Genomic DNA, 23,855 nt, shown 5'->3' with positions numbered 1-23,855 from the left:
TCACGGAGACCAGGCAATATGTTTCAGTACAGCTGTAGTTATTATCAAAATAGGGTGTTGGGGGAGAACTCCGTAGAACTTGTCATCTCTAAAACAGCAGTTAGGTTCAGTGTATCACTCCCCGCCCCGCCCCCTCCCCAAATGTTTTGGTGTCATCTGAGAAACACATTACGTACCTCTTCTTACCCTGAAGGGTGGGGCTCCAAGTTGGAGGGATATCATTTGGGGGAGACCTGTTTTTTTAAGGCACATATGCTTTCTCATCATTGATTTAAAACACTGTCTCTTCTCATTCTCCAGGACAACCGCACTCTGGGTTACTGCAGTCGGGTCTCATCAGCTGCTACGTCACGTATCTCACGTTCTCAGCTCTGTCCAGCAAACCTGTAGAAGTAGGTAAGCCAGCTTGTTAGGGAGCCTGTGCTTGCAGGATGAATGTTGTCATTTGTGGAGTGAGCACTATGTCTCTGTGAGCTATCGTTTAAGTATCAGGGATACGACACATCAAAATAGAGAGATGATCTAGACTTCTTCATTAAATGAGGTCCTCAACATGGGATATGAACATGAAACTTCCTTCTTCTGAGTCTTCCTGCTGTTCAGGAAAGACGTGAACTAAGGAGGGCTGTTGAGTTTGCTTTGAGGCCTAATCTGCATTTTCCTGCTCAGAAATACTCAAATGTTCAAGAAATAATCAAAAATATTCAAGAAAAAATTTTTTGCTCTATTTTTTATTATTATTTTTAGATGGTTATTAATTTTCTTTAGGTGATCATTTCTCTGACTGTAACAGAGAGTAGAAAGAGCATGGGAGTTGTTCTGCCACTTAAGTAACTTGTATGAAGTCACTTTTCTCTCCCTAGATATCTCGCCTTTAAAATAAGATTTTTTTTTTTTTTTTTTTGGTTGCATCTGGTCTTTGTTGCTGCATGTGGGGCTTTCTCTAGTTGCAGGAGCAGTGGCTGCTCTTTCTTGTGGTGCGTGGGCTTCTCACTGTGGTGGCTTCTCTTGTTGCGGAGCACGGGCTCTAGGCGCGCGGGCTTCAGTAGTTGTGGTGCTCAGGCTCAGTAGTTGTGGCTCGTGGGCTCTAGAGAACAGGCTCAGTAGTTGTGGCACACAGACTTAGTTGCTCCGTGACATGTGGGATCCTCCCGGACCGGGGCTCGATCCTGTGTCCCCTGCATTAGCAGGTGGATTCTTAACCATTGTGCCACCAGGGAAGCCCCTAAAATAAGAATTTTAATTATTATTTTAAGAAGATAATTAAATAAAATTCTTCTTTTATAGGGTGGTTTTTAAGATTTCAATGAGTATGTGTGTGTATGTAAGTATAAGTACAGTTCCTGGCATGTAGTAGGTGCTATATAAAGGATGCCTATTATTCTTGTAGAGTGGTTGCAATGAATATTTGAGAACTATAAAAGCACTATTATATTATAAGCTTTCCCAGTAAAGGACCAGATTTTCTTGTGTTGATTTCCAAACTCATTATATTTCATCATCTTTATCACTTTTGTGATATGTAAATGTGTATATAAATGTATACTCATATACATGTGAGAATGTTTGGGTACATTTTATCTTATATACATCAGGTGAAATACATGTACTCTCTTTTCTCTAGAATAGAAAATTGAAGTTGTTTTCCTTTTTTAAATTTAGAAAGCAAATGCAAAGATAATTTGAAACTTTTAGCATATACATGTACTACATATGGGTCTTGCCTTTATAGCTATTTATAGTACAATGCAAATATAATTGTACATCTTATATTAAGTATAGTCTATCCTGGATATATTTTTTTTAAATCTCTCTTGACTCTAAGTTTATTTAAGTCTACTCTATTTAAGACTTTTATGAGTGTTTTGACTATTTATGTATTAATCTCTGTTTTTAACTTAACGGGGTTTTTGGTTACAACATTTTTCTTTTTAATGGCAGGTATCACTTAAATACAGAAAAAAACTTTTATTTTTAATTTTGGGTGGTGCTACTTAAATAGCAAAGTTCATATTTTGGTCAGTTTTGTAAAGAAAATTTTCATTGGCCTAAGAATAAAGATTCCTTAAACCACAGCACACACAGTTTACAGTTTCAAGTGGGAGCACCAGCAATAATTTTAGTCCAACTTTAAACTCTTAGAATGTGCATGTTTGTAAAATGGTTTCTAGCCTGTTATTTTATGTTTATGTTCCTTATTTTTGGGCAGAGTTGGCAAACAGACCCAGCTTGGGTGTTCAAAATTGAAGACTCTGTGATAGATAAAAAGTAAACGACTAGTGATGGTAATATGATACAAATCTTTGTTATGTAGCCTCTCACAATTTTTTAAAGCTCTAGACCACTTGAGGAGGTTCCCAGGTTACAGCCGTAAGATGTCATGACTGTCCTGTTACCAACAGTAAAATGACTTCTCATCTGGGTGGAGGCTGTCGGCCAGATAGCAGTTCCTGCAGGTTCCTGTTTGATGTAATAGTCTTGACACTCCTCCAGGGAGGATAGACATGGAGGATGCTCTCAGTTAGCTGCACGCTACCTGCCAATCAACTGCCCAATCAACTGAAAAATGACCTAAGTTTACTCTTTACTATCGTTTCAATAGTACTGAAAAATAGCACGACTCTTAGCAAGTCCTGGGACTGAAGATCCCTTTAGCACTAAACTGGAACCCGAGGGTCTTGCTCCGAGAGGCTTCCTAAGTGGCAGAGGGTGCTTCACAGTAGTAACAATCTAGTCTGAGTCGAGTGGGACAGTAGAGGAGAAGCTTCCAGTGCTGAGTCTCACTGTTCTGCACTGCATGAATTTTCTCAAAGTGAATGCATCCCTGAGTAACAGCGGGCTTTTCTAATGTGGCTCTGATTCCTTTCCCTTTTCTTCACAAGTTCTAGATCAACATGGGAAGAATGTCACCATCTGCGTGCCTGACTTTGGTCAGGACCTGTACAGAGACAAAAACTTGGTTGCTGGACTGGGTACCACTCTGTTGTGTGCGTGCATCTTGTATTCCTGGTAAGTTTCAGGAGTTACCTAAGGCCATCTTTGCAGACTTTAAAAGTAAAAGAGGAGAATTTAAATACATTTTAGCAGTGTGAGGCAGCCAAACAAATACCATCTGAGGAAGAGGGAAAATGTAGCCTGAAGTAAAAAGGTGGTATTACAGCATGAAATCTAGGTGTTTGGACTTCATTTGCCTAACTTGTATTTCTATGTGGTAAATAAAATAAATATATATGGTACGTTGCAATGCTTTAACAGACGGTTGAGTACTACTTGCTAAAGCATTTTTGGAGGGTAAGGGGGCACAAAGTGAGGAAGAGGTGGAATGTGCCAGAATGTTTTGGCAACTTTCTACTCCAGCGGAAATATCGTTTGTTCTCTTGTTGATGGAAAGAGTACAAAGTACTCCATGCACAGTCATTTTGTGCTTGGTCCAGGAAAGACAGGAAACATCCCTTTTCTTTTATGCTAAAACCCACGTTGCTATTAAGGAGGCGAAGTCATTCTTCCAAAAGTAAGTGTGATACATAAACAGGCTGTGTTGCAGATGCTTGGGGTGAGGTTTATTCCACCTTCAAAATCTGTAGAAGATACGAGAAGGAGAAAAGTAAAGGGTAGGAATGATAAGTTTCTTACTTCAGGTACATATTTCACTGATGATCAAGCTTCCCTTTGACAGTAACCCTTTCATGTTTAGGTTTTACTCCTGTGTTTTACATTTCGTTTGTTATATTTCTTCTTTATTTTTATTAAAAAATATATATATATATATATGTTTATTTATTTATTTATTTATTTTGGTTATGCCGGGTCTTAGTTGCGGCACACGGGATCTTCATTGCGGCATGTGGGCTCTTAGTTGTGGCATGCATGCGGGATCTAGTTCCCCAACCAGGGATCGAACCTGGGCTCCCTGCATTGAGAGCATGGAGTCTTACTCACCGGACCACCAGGGAAGTCCCTCGTTTGTTATATTTCAGTGTCTAAAAATTTCAGCTAGTCACAGGCACATGGTAATCTTCCTCTGGACAAAACTGTACTATCCTGGTGGTGATAGCTTGTATAAATAGAATGTCTCTCTGAGCATGTTGGCTTTTTCTCTTAGAGCTTCTAACACCCCCTAATGCCATAGAGAGAGACCAACAGACATAGACAGATGACAGACGTAGACAAGAGAACTGAGTTTTATAAAGTACGTGTTCACAGTCATGCATCAAGCTTTCAAACGCGTGCAAGCTCTCAGCCTGTCTGTGATGTGGTGACAGCCTTTCCATGATGCAGCAGAAGGGACTGTGGTGACCGGTTTCTGGCCTTGCACCGTTATTAATTCCATACTTGTTCACTGATTCGGGCCCTCATCAATGAATGTTTTCAGGAAAGCCATAAAGGCCACCCACATTTTAATGCTGATTCTCGGCCCTTCCTTTCTTAAGTTTTTCCTTCCTGAGTCTGTTATTGTTGGGCTTTGGGGAGAAGTGTCAGCAACATGGCTAATTTTGCAATTTGTCACTCACATTTTTTTCTGCATTGGTATGTAAAAAAATATTGGTAAATCCAGTGAGGAGAAAGTAGGTTACTATACTATAAGTGTAGAATATTCCATTTTAAAATAAAATATAGTTGTATTTACACATGTAGAAAAACTCCTGGAAGGAGATAAACCAAGCTTGTAAGAGTGGTGGTATTAGGGATAACTTTTTTCTGTTTTTTTCTAAAAAAAAAAAAAAAAAAATTTTTTTTTTTTTTTTTTTACAATGAGCTAGTGTTTCTTTTGTTTGTGCTATCAGAAAAAAAAAGGCTGTAAAGATATTGGATACAATAAAATCATGTGTTTTTTGAGTTGCTGAATGCCTAATCCTGCATGATAAAAAATGTTTGTGCCCTTAGATAAAAATAGGTCATAGATTTGCTATAAGCCCATCAATGGAAAAGATGGCAAAAATGCTATTTAATGTGCTGATGGAACTGCCACCAGTGGTGTTGGTTTGTGGTGTGGAATTTCCACCCTGTTAGATTTTCACTGCCACCCTTGAGTGAGAAATGATGAATGAAACATTGCTCCTTTTGGAATTTAGAGGCACTTTAGTGGAGGTTGGTAAGGTCTAATCTGATATTCCCAAAAGATAACAAATTTCAAAGCTGACAGCTGCTACTTAACATCTGTCTAAATGCCAGTAACAAACTTTTTTTTTTTTTTTTTTTTTTTTTTTTGCGGTATGCGGGCCTCTCACTGTTGTGGCCTCTCCCGCTGCGGAGCACAGGCTCCGGATGCGCAGGCTCAGTGGCCATGGCTCACGGGCCCAGCCGCTCCGCGGCATGTGGGATCTTCCCAGACTGGGGCGCGAACCCGTGTCCCCTGCATCGGCAGGTGGACTCCCAACCACTGCGCCACCAGGGAAGCCCAACAAACGTTTTTGAATGCTGGTAATCAAACTGCAAAACCATAGTGTGCAAAGGAACGAGGAGACAGAAAACAGCAGCCACACCGAGTGGAGATGAGGAGTAGCCAGGCAGCTCCAGGGTATTGGTGTAACACATGGCGCGGACACACTGCCTGGTGATGCCAGGTGATTCCTCAGGGGTCAGTGAAGTGCTGCACAGGGTGGGGTGAGGGTGTCTGAGTGACTGATGTTTGCTCTGATTACCCACCACAGCTCCAGGAGGAATGGGCTTTGAGAACTTTATACCAAGCATCTTGGAGCTCAAGGGGTACTGAGTTCAGCCTAGGAGGGCCTTGAACAGGGAGGTGTGAGAGGTGACCCAATTAGGAGTGTTTCAAATCTTGACTTTCCTAGACTCAGAGGATTGAGAGATTGGAAGATACTACAGAAGGAGGCTGCACTGCCTGGGCGAAAACTGTCATTTGAAGATGATTGCAGGAATATCTAGAATTCTCCATAGACTCTGTAGGAAGCCAGAAGATTGGGTGGTGTGCGTTGAAGGGAGAAGAAATCACCTGTTTTCAATGGAAGTCCAGGATTGCTTGGGATTGGGGTTAACTTGTTTTGGTAAGATCTTAGAGGCTTGCTGTGCTATGTTCTCACCCAACTGGAGTCTCCTCACCCCCGACACACTCTCTCTCTCTCAGACACTTCTTTAGGAGGCTCTCATGATGGCCTCCAGTCTCACTTTCTGGCTCTCTGTCCCAAGTCCTGCTTCTGGGCACTCACTATGAGGATGTTTTACTCTTGGCTGTCTTAGCTTGGAAGAAGGGCTCAGCCAAAACTCACTCGCCAGCTTTCCAACTGAGGCTGCCCTTTCTCCCAAAGCCTCTTCTACTGTACCCAGGCATTATGCTGTAAAGAAATGTCACAGCCCGGACCCCGTCGGGAGTCCCCTGATGGCTCTTTCTATAAGCGGGTGCCCCTGTACCCCCTTAGGCCTGGATCCTTGCTGTCATAGGCCCTGGCCTCCCCCAGCTATTCCTTAAGTCCCTCCTTGGTCTCTAGATTTTGATTGAAATTGTTATTCTGTTGGATTCAAGTTCACAAACTGTCAGATGAGACAGGATCATGGAGTCGATGAAGTTCAATTCCCTCTTGGGAATTCTCTGACGGTCCAGTGGTTAGGACTCTGTCCTTTCATTGCCGACAGCCCGGGTTTCATCCCTGGTTGGGAAGTTAAGATCCCACAAGCTGTGCACCCCACCCCCACCCCCCCAACAAAAGAAAAGTTCAATTCCCTCATTGTACACATAAGGAAAATTGAGATGTGGAGACTGCTCCTATATTTCTCCCCCAGTTCAGGAAACCTTTCCTTACATCTCCTTTGCTGGCGTATTGGGAGAGACAGGTTCATAGTCATTCTCCACACCCCCCCCACCCCCCACCCACGCCCTGGGAAGACTTGGAGTAAGGTCCTTCACTTAGGTGGAACAATCAGCTGGATGACTTGCATAATTGCATTATTAGGAGGCATTTGTGCTGTAAAATGTTCCCCGGCTATTTCAGTTTTAACTATGCTTAAGAGAAAAAAATAACTCTTTTTTCAGCTGTCTTAGGAATTTGAGAACAAAATTGGAAAAACTAAGAATCTTTAGTAAAGGTCAAACAACTTGCTAGTTCCAAATGGGACATTTCACAGCACTATAGCAGACCATATGGAAATAGGTGCAAGATTGGTAAGATGGCACTGGAGAGATTGGTTTAAATGGAGAAAAGTTGGCAAATCAAGGAGGGTTATCTATTCTTTTGGTGTGTTCTGGACCTACTGCTTTTATTTAAGAAGGGGGTGGGGGGAGTACCTTTTGGGAATCCTGTTACTGCCTAACCTGCCAGCTAGAAGTTTTCATGTCTCTGCATCAGGAACATGTTGAGGACCCCTTTTCACCATCTCTGGTTTCCACTGGGAACATAACTGAACTTGATTATACCAAGTCTGAGAACAGTCACGGGATCTCTCAAGGGCCCTGTAAGTTTGTCGGGGGCAGAATCTGTGGTCTTCGATAGGAAAGTCTGGACGCGTTGTCTAGAGATTTTCTGTGACCTAGTGGAGTTTGGCCAGTTCCCGAACCCGCTGAAGCAGATGTGGAGGGGCACCTGCATTGCAAATCATTCTTCCAATATGGAAGAGATTCTGGGCATGACAGAGGTTGGGAGGGGTTGGGGGTAGCAGGGAGGCGTTTTTCTTTTTTGGTTGTCACAACAACTGCAAGATGCCCCTGGCTTTTGGTGAGAGAGTGCTCGAGATAGTAAACAAATAAGGTGATTAGACCTTCTCTGTCCACTGAAGCATTGTCCCAACCAAATGCTGTCAGGCTCCTCCCACCCCCACAGGAAGTACTGGGTTAAAGTCACTCAGGCCTTAGCCCTGGAAGGGAAGAGGTTATGGATAATACGGGAATTGTTGTCTTGTGCCGACCAGATGGGTCTTAGTAATAGCCAGAGTGCAGACAATAAGAATTTCCTAGGCTTTTAAAGAGTTTTTAAAAACAATATTTTCTCAGTAATTTTAAGAAGAGTGTTTTGTGGGTAAAGGCCATGATTGAATAAAGACCTTATTTTATGGTAACATCTACTTATAGAAGTCACATGTCACTAATGATGAACTGATTATAGGTATTTTTAGAAGAACAAAAGCTTCCCCTTTTAAAGTGCTCTCTGATGATGGAAGCAAAGTGGCAGAGGTGCCAGGATCAAAAGCTTTGCTTTTCTGAAACCATTTTATTCCCAAGAATTTATGAAATGGAATATTTATTTGAACTTTTTTAAAGAATAAATATCATCTTTCAGATGAAAATTCCAGATATTGATCTCTTCCTAAAGTTAAGTTACATTTTCCTCCATGGAAACGATGTACTGTGTGAAATCATAATTCATATGCACAAAATGGAGCATGCCTTGAGTGCAGGAGCAAGGTGTATGTGTTTCTTGGGTGCACAGCCATTGGGAATTGTTTCTATCCTTCCTCAGACCAGGTTCAAAGTCAGGAAGTGGGGGTGGAGCGGGCCTCCATTAACATCCATCTGTTCAAAGCAGACGTGAAAGTGATGCCATTGGACTTGAGTGGACCACAAAAGAAGCAATGCTCTTGGATCCCAGAGGACCTTTTTATGAGGAAAACTTTTTATTGTTTATTTGCATCTCACTGATCTCTTCTCTCCTTGGGAGAGAGGATGAGAATGAGCAGAGAAGGTAGTGCTGCGTCTTGCAGTTTATTCGGTTGAAATGGGTCTGCTAATTCCTGCCTCTCCACTAGCCCCTCCGCCCCCAGGCTAGCGCATTTGCTGCAGGAGGGCAGGGATTGTTGTGTGTTTCACCGAGTCCCCAGTGCTTAGAACAGGGCCTGGCACATGGCACACCTTCGGTAAATATTTGCTAAATCAATCTGTAAAGATTATTCATATATATTGAATATTTTTCTATTTGCTTAAAATGGTCCTTTTTTTCCCCCAGGAAAAATAAATACTTTTTTTTTTTTTTTTTTTTTACCCCTGTAAGCCAGATTTTATAACATTTTACCTCTCTAGGCATGGGGAGAGTGGCAGGAAGAATGTTTTTTAATCACACTGATAACTACTCTGTGCTGAATTTCCAAACAGAAAACCTTGCTCTGCCAAAGGCTGATTATCACAGAAAATAGTGATGACCTTTGCTTTTCGTGCCTTTGCGTTTTGTTGCCATTTCTGGCTTCTTTCATTGCTTTTGATCCCTTCTAAGTGAGACTAGTCAAAGGGAGGGGAAAGATAAAAATGAAATCTGAAAATTATTGGCATTTGAGGGAGGAGAAGCGGAAACCAATAGTGAAAAACAAGATAATAGGATCAAAAAACGACTTTTATCTTTTTTAACCTATAAACTTCTCTTTGCATAAAATGATCTCATGCAACATGGGAAAAAAACATCAGCCATCGAACAGGTCAGGCAATTTTGGAATAAAGTGGGTTGTTAAAATAGACAACTTGTATTTAAGCAGGACTGTAGGTTAGAGTGAGCCTCTCACTGGAGCCTCCGCCAGGAGACTCTGCCCTCCTTCTATGTGATATAACACGTCAATAGGCCTTGCTGACCTTTTTTGTTTATCTCTTAGTTTGACATCGACGACCAGATCAAGTTCGGATGCTCTGCAGGGGCGGTACGCAGCTCCTGACCTGGAAGTAAGCTTATTTCCTTTTCTGGCCCTGCTTCATCTCAGAAGACCCATTTTTCAGAAGGCTTTTTATGTGTTTATTTGCATCCTTAGTGGTCTGTATTCCACGATCCCATTTTTCTCCTCAGGAAGGAATACAATTTTCGTCCAGGAAAAGAAATGTCCTGAATATACTACAGGATTAAAACAAATCCTTGATCTTCCTCCAACAAATTTGGCCTCTGGTGTGGCATTCGGCCGCCCCACTCCCACCAGAGGCCTGGGTAGCTCGTTGGGCTGCTCTTTGCTCGTTTCCTCTGTTGTAACAGAATGTGTGCGGGTTGTCTTAACTTCTAGCCCATCCCCCTCGTCTTTACCTGTCTGCGCTCTCCGTACACAGCACGGCCATGAGGTCATAGGGTAGCTGTGGGAAGGAGAGGGGAGGAACGCGCCTGCGCTCTGTGCCGCCCTGCTGGGCACTGCCTGTACGTGAGCTTGTTAACTGCAGCAGCGCCAGCAGGCGGGCCATCCCATGGGGCGAAGAAGAATGGTGAACAGTCGGCGTCCGAAGAACCAGGCTGGTCAGCATTTGCCTGTCGGTCAGCAGAATGTCATTTTCTTTCTTGTGCAAACGCCTTTTTTCTGGGGCCCTCAGTGGAACATCCACCAAGGTCACAAAAGGTCTGATCAGATGGAGGCAGCCAGGAAGAGACTCAGCCCTGACCCCAAGGATGGAACGAACAGGAGGTTCCGATGATGGCTAAGACTAGCTGTGTTCTAAGCGCTACATCTGTGACTTCACTTAATCTTCAAAGAAACCCAAGGAGCGTTTTATCTCCATTTCACAGAAGGGGGAAAAACAGAAAAGTTAAGTCCTTGAAACTTTTGATTTGCCAGCGTGTAAACCGTGCCCTCTGGTTCCAGAGTCTATGCTGTGTTCCTAACCACCACTGCCCGAGATTCAGCTGCTCTCTGCTGATTCTGCCTGGCGTCCAACCCCGGCTGCATGGAGGAAGAGCCCTGGCGTCTGTCCAGATATGCGCACTTTGTTCTGCAGTGGGTCTCTGGGGATGGCCCTCCCTGCACCTGACCTGGAGATAGTGGACCATTATGAGGGGTTGTCAGTCTGCCAGTATCATTCACCAGCTCTTTCTGTCTCTTGAAGAAGGAGAAAACTGTGCTGAGTTTGAATGGGTTACTGCCTATTCTCCAGAAGAGAATGGCCTCTAGAAGGCAAGTGGTTGTTCACACCGCTGACTGGGTCACCCCCTGCTGAGGTTGGACCTCTCTGGCTTCAATATCCCCATTGTGTACACAGTTAAAGTGCAAAGAACAGCAAGTCTCCGAGTTAGATTTAAGAGAGGATGTTTTTCTTCGCATTCCAAGGAAAGAGCCCCAGCGTTTCCCTCTGAACTGGAGAGCACACAGGATGGAAGTTGGTTTGCTAACTCCTTGCTTCACATTTCACAGGATATACCTTTGAAAGAGAGAGTTAGTCATTTCTTGTAACTTAAGCTTCAAAAGAACTGGGACCCCAGCATACGATGTCTTGGCCCCATTGAATGAATTAGTGAATCTTAGACGGTATCACTTGATCCAAGATTCTGTCAGAGCCAATCCCTCTATGACAAGTTTCCTTGATGCACGAAGGAAAAAGGGCTTGGCTTTGAGATGTATAAATGGGACGAAGGCTCAAGCTCCCACGTCCTTGCCCCTGGCTCTGTGTTCTTTGTCGTGAAACTGTTGTTAGCCGGAAGGTGCTGAGGACCCAGCACTTCGCAGACTGTCCTGGCGTGTGTAGCATTTCTTACTCTGTTTACCGGAGTACTTCTAGAAGGAATCATGGAGTAATTTTTCGTAACCTGATTTTTTTTTTAAATTGTTTATTGTTTTGAGTAGGTCAGAAACATGGCATGACATTTGGAAGGAACCAAGGACTGTTAAAGGAAAGCATCCCATCCATCGCTGTCCCCAGCACCCCTGCCCCCATGAGGCAGCCAGCTCAGAGCCCGATTTTCATAGGAAATGTGGGCAGGCCTCCTGGCCCCAGATCCCTTAGTTGTTTTACCCTTTCTGAGTCTGTCAGCCCCACCATCTCCTAGATACCATGTGCTGCCTATTGGGGTTCACTGCGTTCCTCTCCCAGGTCTGTCACCTAATTTTGTGACTTCAGGCCAGTTATTCAGCCTGCGGGACCCCAGTTTCCTCACGTGTAAACAGGATAATGATCCCAGCCCCAGGCGCCGAAGAGGATCTCATCAAGTAGCAAGAAGAGCAAAGCACCAGGAGTGAGCTCCGTGAGTGTGGCGACCTTGTCTCACTCACTTTGTGTTCCAGGTTGAGTTTTCCAGAAGCAGCCACCGAGGCAGAGCCTGATATGCGGGTGTTTATTAGGGATCAACTCATGTGGAAGGAGGGAAGGGGGCAGCATGGGGCAGAGGGTGAGGTCGAAGGGCACTGCAGGCTGGACAGAGCCACTGCTCACCCCCCGGGCACTCGGAGCAGATACACGACCCATCAGAGCTGTCCCCCAGGGGTCAGTGGCTGCGCCTTTACCGCCCTGCCGTGAGCCGTCATTCTGTGTGGGTTGCCCAGGATAGGCTCCCTCGAGGGTGGGGCAACCCACAGCTGGGGCAAAGCCTGGAGCTGCCTTCTAGAGCCTCGCAGTAGCTGAGCAAGCACTAAGGGAGCACCTTGGAACGGGATCTGGGTGGCTCACCTCCATGTCCTGATTTCCTGTCACTAGCCCCCAGAGCGTCTTGGAAGAACACACGTGGTCAGAACCTTTCGAAGGAGTGAAGCGTGCAGTTCGGGGCTTGGGATATAGTTCAGATGGAGGAGGTTTGGCACATAGGTGGCCTTCAGTTCTTAACCAATGTGGAGATAGAAAAGCAGAAAGCAAGCCGCCTGACTGTTGGTTTTGCCCTCGCAGGTAGCCCGGTGTTGTTTTTGCTTCGGCTCTGGTGGAGAGGGTAAGTAGACAGCTTTCCTTCTGGGCTCCGTGCGGCCCTGCAGACCTGTAGCTCTAGTCTGTAGGCATTTGGGATTCAGGCACAAATAACTTGAGTGGTGAGAGGACGTTTTTATTCCAGAGCTGGTTTATCGTTATGTGTTACACTTTACGCATGCTTCCCAAAGGGTTGCTGGGATTCGTTTGTGTTGATATTCTGGCAAGCGAAGAACAGTCTATATTTTGGGTCGTGTTTATATAAGTTACATTACCCAGTGAGATTTCAAGGAGCGGGAGGTGCATTTTTTAAACGAATGATAATTTGGAAATTTTCTTTCGTTCAGCTTACTTTTCTTCTTGAATTAGAGCATCCCAGGGGCTTGAGAACTCTTGCTCTGCCCTCTCATTTTCTTCTGAGCTTATAATACGTTTTGTGTGTTTAAGGGCTCTCTTCTGTTAAACTAAACGTGACCGACATTAGGTAACTCATCCTGTTGTAGAAGGTTTTGGGGTGAGGTGGGCGTTTGGGGCTTATGGCATAGATGAAATTGCCTGAGGGTACAAATGATTTTTGACAGCTTTTCTACTCAACAGCCCCTGGGATGGAAACTAGCGAGTGTGGCTTTGCGAAAATGGTCAACATGCGTGTGTTCACTCACTGGGCTTGTGCTCGCTTTGTGGTTCACAGACACAGAAGAGCAGCAGAATGTGAAAGAGGGCCCGAGGGTCATTTATGATGAGAAGAGAAGCACTGTCTACAGCTATGCCTATTTCCACTTCGTATTCTTCTTGGCTTCCCTCTATGTGATGATGACCGTCACCAACTGGTTCAAGTGAGTGGCCCCGTTGTCTTAGATGTTTTAGAAGTTGTTAAAAAAAAAGTCTTTTAAAAACATACTATTCTTTTTTTTTTTTTACATCTTTATTGGAGTATAATTGCTTTACAATGGTGTGTTAGTTTCTGCTTTATAACAAAGTGAATCAGTTATACATATACACATGTTCCCATATCTCTTCCCTCTTGCGTCTCCCTCCCTCCCACCGTCCCTATCCCACCCCTCTAGGTGGTCACAAAGCACCGAGCTGATCTCCCTGTGCTATGCCGCTGCTTCCCACTAGCTATCCATTTTATGTTTGGTAGTGTATATATGTCCATGCCACTCTCTCACTTCGTCCCAGCTTACCCTTCCCCCTCCCCGTATCCTCAAGTCCATTCTCTAGTAGGTCTGTGTCTTTATTCCTGTCTTACCCCTAGGTTCTTCATGACATTTTTTTTTCTTAAATTCCATATATATGTGTTAGCATACGGTATTTGTCTTTCTCTTTCTGACTTACTTCACTCTGTATGGCAGACTCTGGGTCCATCCACCCCATTACAAATAGCTCAATTTCGTTTCTTTTTATGGCTGAGTAATATTCCATTGTATATATGTGCCACATCTTCTTTATGCATTCATCCGATGATGGACACTTAGGTTGTTTCCATCTCCTGGCTATTGTAAATAGAGCTGCAATGAACATTTTGGTACATGACTCTTTTTGAATTATGGTTTTCTCAGGGTATATGCCCAGTAGTGGGATTGCTGGGTCGTATGGTAGTTCTATTTGTAGTTTTTTAAGGAACCTCCATCCTGTTCTCCATAGTGACTGTACCAATTCACATTCCCACCAGCAGTGCAAGAGTGTTCCCTTTTCTCCACACCCTCTCCAGCATTTATTGTTTCTAGATTTTTTGATGATGGCCGTTCTGACTGGTGTGATATGATATCTCATTGTAGTTTTGATTTGCCTTTCTCTAATGATTAATGATGTTGAGCATTCTTTCATGTGTTTGTTGGCAGTCTGTATATCTTCTTTGGAGAAATGTCTATTTAGGTCTTCTGCCCATTTTTGGATTGGGTTGTTTGTTAAAAACATCCTATTCTTTACAGCCCGAAGATCAGATCTCTTGGAGTCAACTAACTTCTTCTCCAAGTGCTGCTGTACTCATCTTCACAGAAACAGTCCGCGTTCCTGACAGTCTGTCAGCATGCTTTTTAAAACAATATTTATTTATTTATTTGGCTGCGCCAGGTCTTAGTTGAGGGATCTTTCCGTTGCAGCATGCGGGATTTTGTTCCCTGACCAGGGATCAAACCCGGGCCCCCTGCATTGGGAGCGTGGAGTCTTAACCACTGGACCACCAGGGAAGTCCCTCTGTTGGCATGCTTTTAAGCCTGGCAGTTGGTGATACTTACTGCAGCTTTAAGAAAATGGGAGGTTAATGGCACGTGGGCAGTCTTGAGAACATAGTAACAGTGAGGAGGAAGAACATGGAATTCTGCCTTTAAGAAAGAGAAGATACTCTTTTTTTCTACTTTGTACTTTGTCTTTTTTTTTTTTTTACACTTTCATTACAAAAGTTTGAAACATCTTCTTAAAAAAAACTAACATATGGACTTCCCTGGTGGTCCAGTAGTTAAGACTCCCTGCTTCCACAGCAGGGGGCGCGGGTTTGCCAGCGTGGCATAGCCAAAAAAAAGGTGAAAGTGTGAAAAGTAACAATGGACCCCCCCCACCCCATAACCACTGCTAACTATATGGTATGTATCCTTTCATTCCTTTTCTGTGTATTTATAAGCCTATATAATTTTTTTTTTTTTTTTTTTTTTTTGCGGTATGCGGGCCTCTCACTGTTGCGGCCTCTCCCGTTGCGGAGCCTGTGCTCCGGATGCGCAGGCTCAGCGGCCATGGCTCACGGGCCCAGCCGCTCCGCGCCATGTGGGATCTTCCCAGACCAGGGCACGAACCCGTGTCCCCTGCATCGGCAGGCGGACTCTCAACCACTGCGCCACCAGGGAAGCCCTAGCCTATATAATTTTTAAAACATAAACGTGATTACACATATTCTCCCCCTTGAGGGTTGTTTTTTAACTTACGTGATGGGCAATACATGATGGGCCTGACTTTCCCTGTCACTACATGGAGATTCTTTTTGATTCCTTTTGGAGATTTCTTTGACCGATCCAAAGTTTCTGTTGCATCATAATTTGTTGTGCCTGAGGATATACCTAACATAGACATTAGAATAACTTAGGATAGACATTAAGACTCATTGTACAACAAACATGTGAGTGACTCCTTCATGCCACACTGCTGTGGGTGGTAGGGACTATATTCTAATAGGGGAGATGGACGGTGATCCACATCAAATACAGCGTGTCAAACAGTGATGACTACTGGGGAGAAAAATGAAGAAGAGGAATGAGGAGTACCCAGTGGGGTCGCGGATGCTGGGGGCAGCGGTTTCAAATAGAGTGATGGGGAAGGCTTCCCTGAGGAGATTCTTCCCCAACATCCTGAGGGAGAAGAGGGTGTTAGAGCCTCTAATGCTTCCCAGTGATACCTGGAGAATTCCTGGAAAATTTTGGCTTCGGAAGTTTAAGAAAGGATGGAGGCAGAAAATAACATGTCAAGGATGTGGAGAAACTGGAACCCCCTCTCACTCCTGGTAGGTAAAATGGTGCAGCCACTTTGGAAAATAGTTCCTCAAAAATGTTGAACACAGAGTTATTATATGATGCAGCAATTCCACTCCTAGTTATATAACCAAGAGAAAAAAAAACCACATATGTCCATGTAAAAACTTGTACACAAATGTTCATAATAGCATCATTCATAATAGCCGAAAAGTGGAAACAACCAAATGTCCATCAGCTGACACATGGATAAACAAAAGGCGCTATATCCACGCAGTGGAATATTCCTCATCAACAGAAAGGAATAAAGTACTGTTACATACTACAACATGGATACACCCTGAAAACAGTATGCTGAGCGGAAAAAGCCAGTCACAAGAGGCCACATGATTCCATGCATGGTGACATGTCCGGAATAGGCAAAGCCATACGGACAGAAAGTGGATAAATGCATGGCAGGGGCTGGCAGGAGGAGGGAAATGAGAGGGCCGCTGAAGGGTGCAGGGTTTCTTTCTGGGGGGATGAGAATGTTCTAAAATCGATTGTGGTGATGTTACACAAGTCTATGAATATAATAAAAATCGTGTACTTTAAGTGGGTGTGAATTACACCTGAATTGAGTTGCCAGGGAAAAAAAGAAAGGCTGGAGGTGGTGGAAGCAGGGAGAGACAAGACTTGGTGGAAGAGACCTTCTCACCACCTGTTCTCACCCTGCACTGATCACAGCTGGGTCTCTTGTTTCCGCAGCTATGAAAGTGCCAACATTGAAACCTTCTTCAGCGGGAGCTGGTCCATCTTCTGGGTCAAGATGGCTTCCTGCTGGATATGTGTGCTGTTATACCTGGGAACGCTGGTCGCTCCCCTCTGTCGACCCTCTCCGCACTTCTCCGTGTGAGGATCTGAGCAATCTCCTAGGTTCTGCAGGCTGGAAGTGACGTCCTTTGAACAAACGTACCAGGAGTCTGAGCAGTGACTGGTACTTTGTGACAAGCTGGCATTCCCCCTGGCTGGCTTGAGTGGGTCTAAAAAAACTTAACAGGGGGGAAAAAAAAATCACCTGCTTATCTTTTTTAATTCTGAAATTTGAAAAGAAGCTACCAGTTTGTCCCCCGAAAATTGAAATTTTCACCCGAGTGGATCCTGAGTGATATATTTTGTATGTGTCTTACCCCTAAAAACTGGGATAGTAGTTAGGCAAGTATTTTCCTTCTGTATGTTTTTACCAAAACAGAGTTTGGGACATGACATTTTATCACAGGGAGAAAAGCTTACCTTGTGTGGCCTATTATTCCTATCCCTGAAATAGAAAGACATGACAGAATCTGGGGCCCTAAGCTCCTGACAGAACGCAGACCCCTCTCCCACACCTCGGCCTGCGGGACCCCTGCTCCTGGTTCCCTGCTATTTATTGGCTACAAGAGGAAGCATCTGCTTTTAACTCCACCCTTGTGCTGTTTCCTCCCAGCCCCCAAACGTTTCCCTTTGAAGTTGTGATGCTGGGAATCACAGACTTCACTCTGTCCTTGCCCTTCCCAGAGCTCCCCTCATCCTTTCTGGGTTCAACATCTTTGTTGTAATGTGAAAAAGCACAATTTGTCATCACCACCCATGTGATCCCCCACCAGGTTATCACTACCTGATCTGAGTTACTGCAATACGATGACTCTTACACGTGGTGTTACTCACTGATTAGAGAACAATATTCGTGTTGTTTTCTTTGCTATAGTTCTTGTTTGTGGATTGATATTCATGATACTTTAGGACCTTACCTGGGAAGTTGCTTCTTGACTGAAGCCTGCTGCGCCCCTCTTTCCATTACTAAAGTCAGCCAGTTTTCTCTTCCACTTGAGGCCTTCGAAATTGTAAAAGCAAAAGGACTTTTGTTTTCCAGACCTGTAATGTGACCACACCGTTAATGTCCATTATGATTTTGGGGGTGGATTTGCTGAGGTGAGAACCGCAGGCCACACCTCAAACAGGGCTGACCAGGTAAGGCCTCCAGTTATACAAGTTGTACAAGTGACCAAATATACTTAAAAGAAAGGGTGGGTGGGGGGGAGGTATTTAACTAAGCCATAAGCAAAAGCCGCAGAAATTTCCAGAATACATACTTTTAAGGTGATACTGAAGAAAGATATGACTCTAGGCAGCTGCCCAAGAAGACGTCCATTTTCAGTGCTGATACTCTCAGCCAGGGAAGAGTTTACGCAGTGGAAAGTCCATCAGAGACCCTGGTGGAGGACGGTGGGCACCCTCCTCTTAGTATTTCATGCGGGATGGAAAGAATCCTCTCAGCACCCAGGCAGAGAGGGTCTGAGGATGAAAAGATTTGGCCTGTACTTTTTGTGCCCTGCTGTATGCATTGGGTCCCACCTAAGCTGGCCTCCAGTGTGCCAAATGCCGGCCTGAGAAATTAGTCTAGTTCTTCATTTCCACTCACTGCTTTGCCCTCCTTTCAAGAAAATTGGGGGGCGGGGCTCAAACAATGGATGAGTTCCTCCAGGAACTTATTTACAGTGTTGGAGGTTCGCTCATTGTGTGTGTGTGTGAGAGAGCCTTGTTTTGTAAACTTTATCAAGTTGTTTTCAGACCAGGAGCTCTTTGAGCTCAGTGGTCCAGAGATCTTCTGTAGGCACAAAATGAATGGCCGCTATGCGTAGCCCGAGCTTAAGCCACTGGGAGTGTGAGCTCTGTGGGTCGGACAGGTGGAGGGAGTGGGGTTGTGTGTGTCGCAGCATCCTGGCAGAGGCCACCGCAGCGGCCGGTGCAGTGACACGGGCTCTGGGTAAGCCGAAAGGAGAGGCAGCTCAGGAGCCGGGGTGCCGTCAGTGACTGGTTTCGTTGTGTCTTCTCCCTGCTGGGGTCTAGTGGGGTCTGGCATCCAGCCGTGTGACTTTAGAACTGGCCCTTCTGGCAGGTCAAGGTCAAGCTGACCAGGCCCTGTGTTCCTTAGCGGGCCTTCGTTGGGCCCTTCCTGTGCCGAAGGAAGCTCAGGGAGACACAGAGGAAAGGACATTGCCAGTGGCCAGGCCCTCGGAGCTTCCTTCCTTAGCCGCCCAAATTCTCCTACAGCCAACCCCCATTTTCCAGCTGCTTAAGACTAATAATGTTCCTTTCTGAAGGTTGGTCTGACACAAGAAGGAGAGTTACAGTCACTCTGATTTTATTCTCAACTGAAAATTTAAGCAAGCTTATGTGAATGATCAAGAGATGTAGGTGTTCTCTGAGGACAGAGGGCATATAAATAAGTTGACTTTAATGATTATTAATTGTAATAAACAATACTCAGGTGATAAGTCAACATTCATGGGTTTAAAAAAAACCTACATTTTTGTGCTATTGTGTTTTAAGAAACTGGAAACATTGTGCCAATTGCTCTGAGTTGCTCTTAAGGATGATGTTCATTTGATAAATTCACTGATAGTCTTTTTAAAATAATAGACTTCTGCTTCCTACAACTTTTTATACATGATTTAAAAAGTGCATTCCCAGAAGCTGCTGGTCAGACTCCTTTAGTGATGAAAGCCGAAGATATTTTAAAACTGTGTATGCTTCCTCTGTGCCGTTCATCCGATGAGGAAATTTTTTCCCCTCTCATTTTCATGAGTACAGACACTTAAGTAGGGGAAGGGATTCTTCTGGGAGTGTTGCAGTGTATGTCTAGATGTGTCACCTGACTGAAGACCAGAGACTTTTTTGTCAAAGGCTTTTGGAAACCCTACTTTGTCCTCACTGGGTTGAGTTTTTAATACTGGTTAGTTGGTTTTTTTGTTCTCACAGTTTCTTGGGAAATGGCTTGAAAGAATTGTTCCAGAGGTCTTTGGAGCTCCTTTGTAGAGTAGATGGGCCATGTGCATGTGGACTGATGGAGGGTGGGGTTATTGGGGATTTCGGGTTCTGGTGCCCATCAGAATGGCTAACAGAGGGGCTCCCACACCCCATTGTTTATTTCCAGTTGCTCAGCGGTGCCTTCATTATGGGTGACCTCTGTGCAGTGCTAATTCCCCCCCAAATTGTCACCTTCTGCCTTTTTAAGATTATGTGCTTAATTTTGGCCAGAAGTTTACTACCATTGGTGCTTCCTGTTACCCTGCAAAGGGAATTCCAGAGCCTGTGTGCATTTAAGCTGCCTAGGCCTTTTTTCTCCTTTGACTGCCTTTCTGACGAGCATCTCGTCTTGGTATGTATTCATGTCCTACCCCTCTTGGAAGTGAAAGGCGGTTTTAGTTATAACTAAGAAGGTTGTGACCTTGGGCCAAGACCCCACGTGTCCAGAGAGCACGCTGGGCCCTCCTTAATCAGGTACAGTGCCAATGCCCCTGGATTCATGGCATTCTCTATAGGGTATTCTCCTTAATTTACTAAATCCCTTTGGCCTTGTTCTTAACTGTGTTTCCTGCCATCTTTAATATATTTGTAAAGCCTCAGATATTTTAATCCAGTTTTGCATTTTAGGCAGAAATGTGTTCTCTAATGTTAGACCTGCTTCACAGGACACAGATCTTTTGAATTGATGCTAGCCATTCTAAAGACCTCTCGCTCTTTTTTCTTTTTTTCACCCTTCCTCAGTAAATCATTTGCAGAGGCGTTCATTTTGAAAGGAGGAAATATTTGGCTTTTACCAAAGAGGTGTTCTTTTTTTAAAAGCAAAATCCTTTCAGCAAAAACTTACTTGGGGAAGGGTGGATTAAGAATGCATTTGTCTACATCCACTTCTATAGGTGTTTAATCATATTTATGTGAGTAAAATGTTGGAAGAATTCTTTTTTTTTTTTTTTAGAAGAATTCTTTAAGGTAATCCTTTGTGGTGAAGGATCCTGGGAAATTCTCTCAGGTAAAGAAAGCTTGTAGCAGATGGGTAATATATGTCTTGAGAGCTATTTATAAGAAATTTAAGGATTGTTTTGTTTTCCTTTATTAAAGATTTAAGGTTTTTTTACTTTGCAAAAAAAAAACTACAAAAGTTTTATAGTCATAACTTTGTTACTTTTTTTTAACTTTTCTGAAATAATTAGATGTAGCCAAATTATGTGGTTATGTTTTGCTATGTTAGAATTTGAAAATGTAATATGTGTGGTAAATCTACTGTTTGAAATTTATAATGCTCTCAGATATGGTTGGAGTTGTGGTAACTTTTAAAATAGTTATTGTTTTTCCTTTAAGTCACAAAGGCAACTATGGATTTATGTTTGTTATCTTGGATGCTAATTTTTCTATGAAGCAGCCGAAGTTGACCAGTCTTTTCCTAGGTAGAATACTCAAAACTTGTTAACTTTAATAAAATTGAAAACTGTTGTTTTTTTCTCCCTTCTGTTGAATGCATTTGTAATTAAAGTCTTCCAGGTACTGTTTTCCAAAGATGTCTTCAGGTGTTAATTCGCTCTCTCTTAAGCTTCATAGAGTCTGTTCTGGTTCTAGAGAATGAAAATTCAAACAGGAAAACCCAGGCTTTTTGCCTTCTTTCTCTCTGAAAGCCCCTGCAGCCTGCTTCCTTTTTCTTATTTTTACGATAACGACACTCTGTCTTAAATATGAGAATTAGAGTAAGTCTTTAAACAAGGTAGTGTGAGTTCTCCAACATGGTTCTTCTTTTTCAAATCTGGCTATTCTAGGCCTTTTGCATTTCCCTCTGAAGTTTGGAATTAAGTTGCCAGTTCCCTTGATTTGGGATGGCATTGAGGCATTAGATCAATTCAGGAAGAATTGACATGATAACAACATTAAGTCTTCTGATGTATGATTGTATCTTTCATTTACATAGGCCTTTTAAATTTTCTTTAGCCGTATTGAATGATCCTTTTGTTTTTATTAAAATATCTTTGTATGGGATTTAATCTTGATACTTCCAATTCTCATTTGTATGTGAGGTTAGTATCCTGATTTTTTTAATAGTATGTGTCGCATAATATAAAACTTACTATCTTAACTGTTTTTTAGTGTGCAGTCAGCAGTGTTAAATACATGTCGACTGGAAAAAAAAAAAAGCACAACGTGAGAGTTGTGAGTTATGTTTTATCTGGAGCAAAATGGGGACTATAGCCCAAGAGACGGCATTTCAGACAGCTCCGAGGAACTGTTCCGAAGAGGTGGCGGCGGGGGGTTGGGGGGGAATGTCAGTGTATCAGGAGCAGGCGTCACCATGAAAGATTTTAGTGCTTTTCTAGATATGAGGAGGTGCAAGAATTGGGCTCATAATCTTCTCCTGCAAATATCTAACTATCTGAAGGCCTGTTCTGCCAGTTCTTCCTGGAGCACAGAGTGCCTCACTCCTGATCTCCACCCTGAACTCCTTTCAGGGGGTGTTGAAGGTCAGTGGTCCCAGCAGCTTGTGATTTAATCCTTGTAGAGGCAGGTGGCAGGTGCCAACCTTGAGTTGGCATACATCTACATTGTTGTGCGGCCAATCTCCAGGATTCTTTTCCTCTGGCAAAGGCCTAACTCTCTACCCATTGAACAGCAACTCTCCGTTCCCCTCTCGCCAGCCCCTGGCAGCCACCACCCACCATCCTACTTTCTACCTCTATGAATTTGCCAATCCCCACCCTCTACCACTTCTTCCCACATAAATGCTGACATTGCTCAGGTCTTCTGGCGTTTGTGTTTTGAGGTTCACCGCTTTTTGTTGTAAGTGTTTTCCATGGGGTTTTTGGTTGTGTTAACCTCTCGCACTGTTTTTGTGTAGGAACTCAGGAAGATCCAAAAACTATGCTTCTGTCATTTCTTCTATTCACTCTTGAATTGAACCTCCTGCAGTAAAGCTTTCACACATACCTTTTTCAGAAAGTGCTTTTCAAAGTCATTGGTAACCTTCATGTTGCTGAATCCATTGTCCTCATCTTACTTGACCTACCAGCACTTGGCAGTATTAACTGTCAACTAAATTACAAACCTTGTTCAGATTTTACTGGTTTTTACATACACTCATCCCCACCTTTTGAAAGGAATTGTCTATTGTATTTATCATGTCCCTGTTCACATTGCCCTTAAGATCATGGGAGGCAAATAACTTGTCTTTTGGGACTTCCCTGGTGGTGCAGTGGTTAAGAATCTGCCTGCCAATGCAGGGGACACGGGTTTGATCCCTGGCCCGGGAAGATCCCACGTGCTGTGGAGCAACTAAGCCTGCGTGCCACAACTACTGAGCCTGCGCTCTAGAGCCCGTGAGCCACAACTACTGAGCCCGTGTGCCACAACTACTGAGCCCGTGTGCCACAACTACTGAAGCCTGAGCACCTAGAGCCCGTGCTCCGTAACAAGAGAAGCCACTGCAATGAGAAGCCCACACACCGCAACAAAGAGCAGCCCCCACTCGCCTCAACTAGAGAAAGCCCGCGCGCAGCAACGGAGACCCGATGTGGCCAATAAATAAATAAATAAATAAACAAAAAAACTTGTCTTTTTAGTTTTCCAGTCTCTGCACCCACAGAACGACGTCCAAGGAACCACCCCTGGAAGCATCATCCACAACAGGACCTGACTTAGTTCTAAGCCCCACCTTCTGGGTCATCCTTCTTTTTCCTTAAAAAAAGGCCTGGGGCTTCCCTGGTGGTGCAGTGGTTGAGAGTCCGCCTGCCGATGCAGGGGACGCGGGTTCGTGCCCTGGTCCGGGAAGATCCCACATGCCGCAGAGCGGCTGGGCCTGTGAGCCATGGCCGCTGAGCCTGCACGTCCGGAGCCTGTGCTCCGCAATGGGAGAGGCCACAACAGTGAGAGGCCCACATAACGCAAAAAAAAAAAAAAAAGGCCTGATTTGTAGCTGAATAGTTTGCTCAGCCTGCTTCCTGCCCGTAAGTGGTTGGGAGCCCAGTGGCTTCAGTTTGAACCGTCTCTGTCCCTGTCCCTATTGGTACAAGCTGGTGGTGCTTTTGTTAGTTCAATTCTCT

At 44.0% G+C, this 23,855-nt stretch overlaps 1 protein-coding gene across 3 annotated transcripts in view; it reads left to right on the top strand.

Moving 5' to 3' along the window:
* Positions 1 to 21,267, top strand: part of SERINC5 (serine incorporator 5) — a 179,265-nt gene extending 157,998 nt beyond the window's left edge. For all 3 annotated transcript variants that reach the window (XM_073802254.1, XM_019929768.3, XM_033852973.2), the window contains 6 exons: positions 301 to 396; positions 2,883 to 3,009; positions 9,526 to 9,592; positions 12,497 to 12,536; positions 13,203 to 13,347; positions 16,720 to 21,267. In XM_073802254.1, coding sequence (XP_073658355.1) covers positions 301 to 396; positions 2,883 to 3,009; positions 9,526 to 9,592; positions 12,497 to 12,536; positions 13,203 to 13,347; positions 16,720 to 16,867 — 623 coding nt within the window. In that variant the 3' untranslated portion in view covers positions 16,868 to 21,267. The remainder of the gene's footprint in view (positions 1 to 300; positions 397 to 2,882; positions 3,010 to 9,525; positions 9,593 to 12,496; positions 12,537 to 13,202; positions 13,348 to 16,719) is intronic.
* The last annotated feature ends 2,588 nt before the right edge of the window (positions 21,268 to 23,855 follow it).

The sequence above is a fragment of the Tursiops truncatus genome, chromosome 3, assembly GCF_011762595.2.
Source record: "Tursiops truncatus isolate mTurTru1 chromosome 3, mTurTru1.mat.Y, whole genome shotgun sequence".
Classification (NCBI taxonomy): domain Eukaryota; kingdom Metazoa; phylum Chordata; class Mammalia; order Artiodactyla; family Delphinidae; genus Tursiops; species Tursiops truncatus.
Note: the sequence above shows the minus strand (reverse complement) of the source record. Positions and strands in the feature narration are given on the sequence as shown.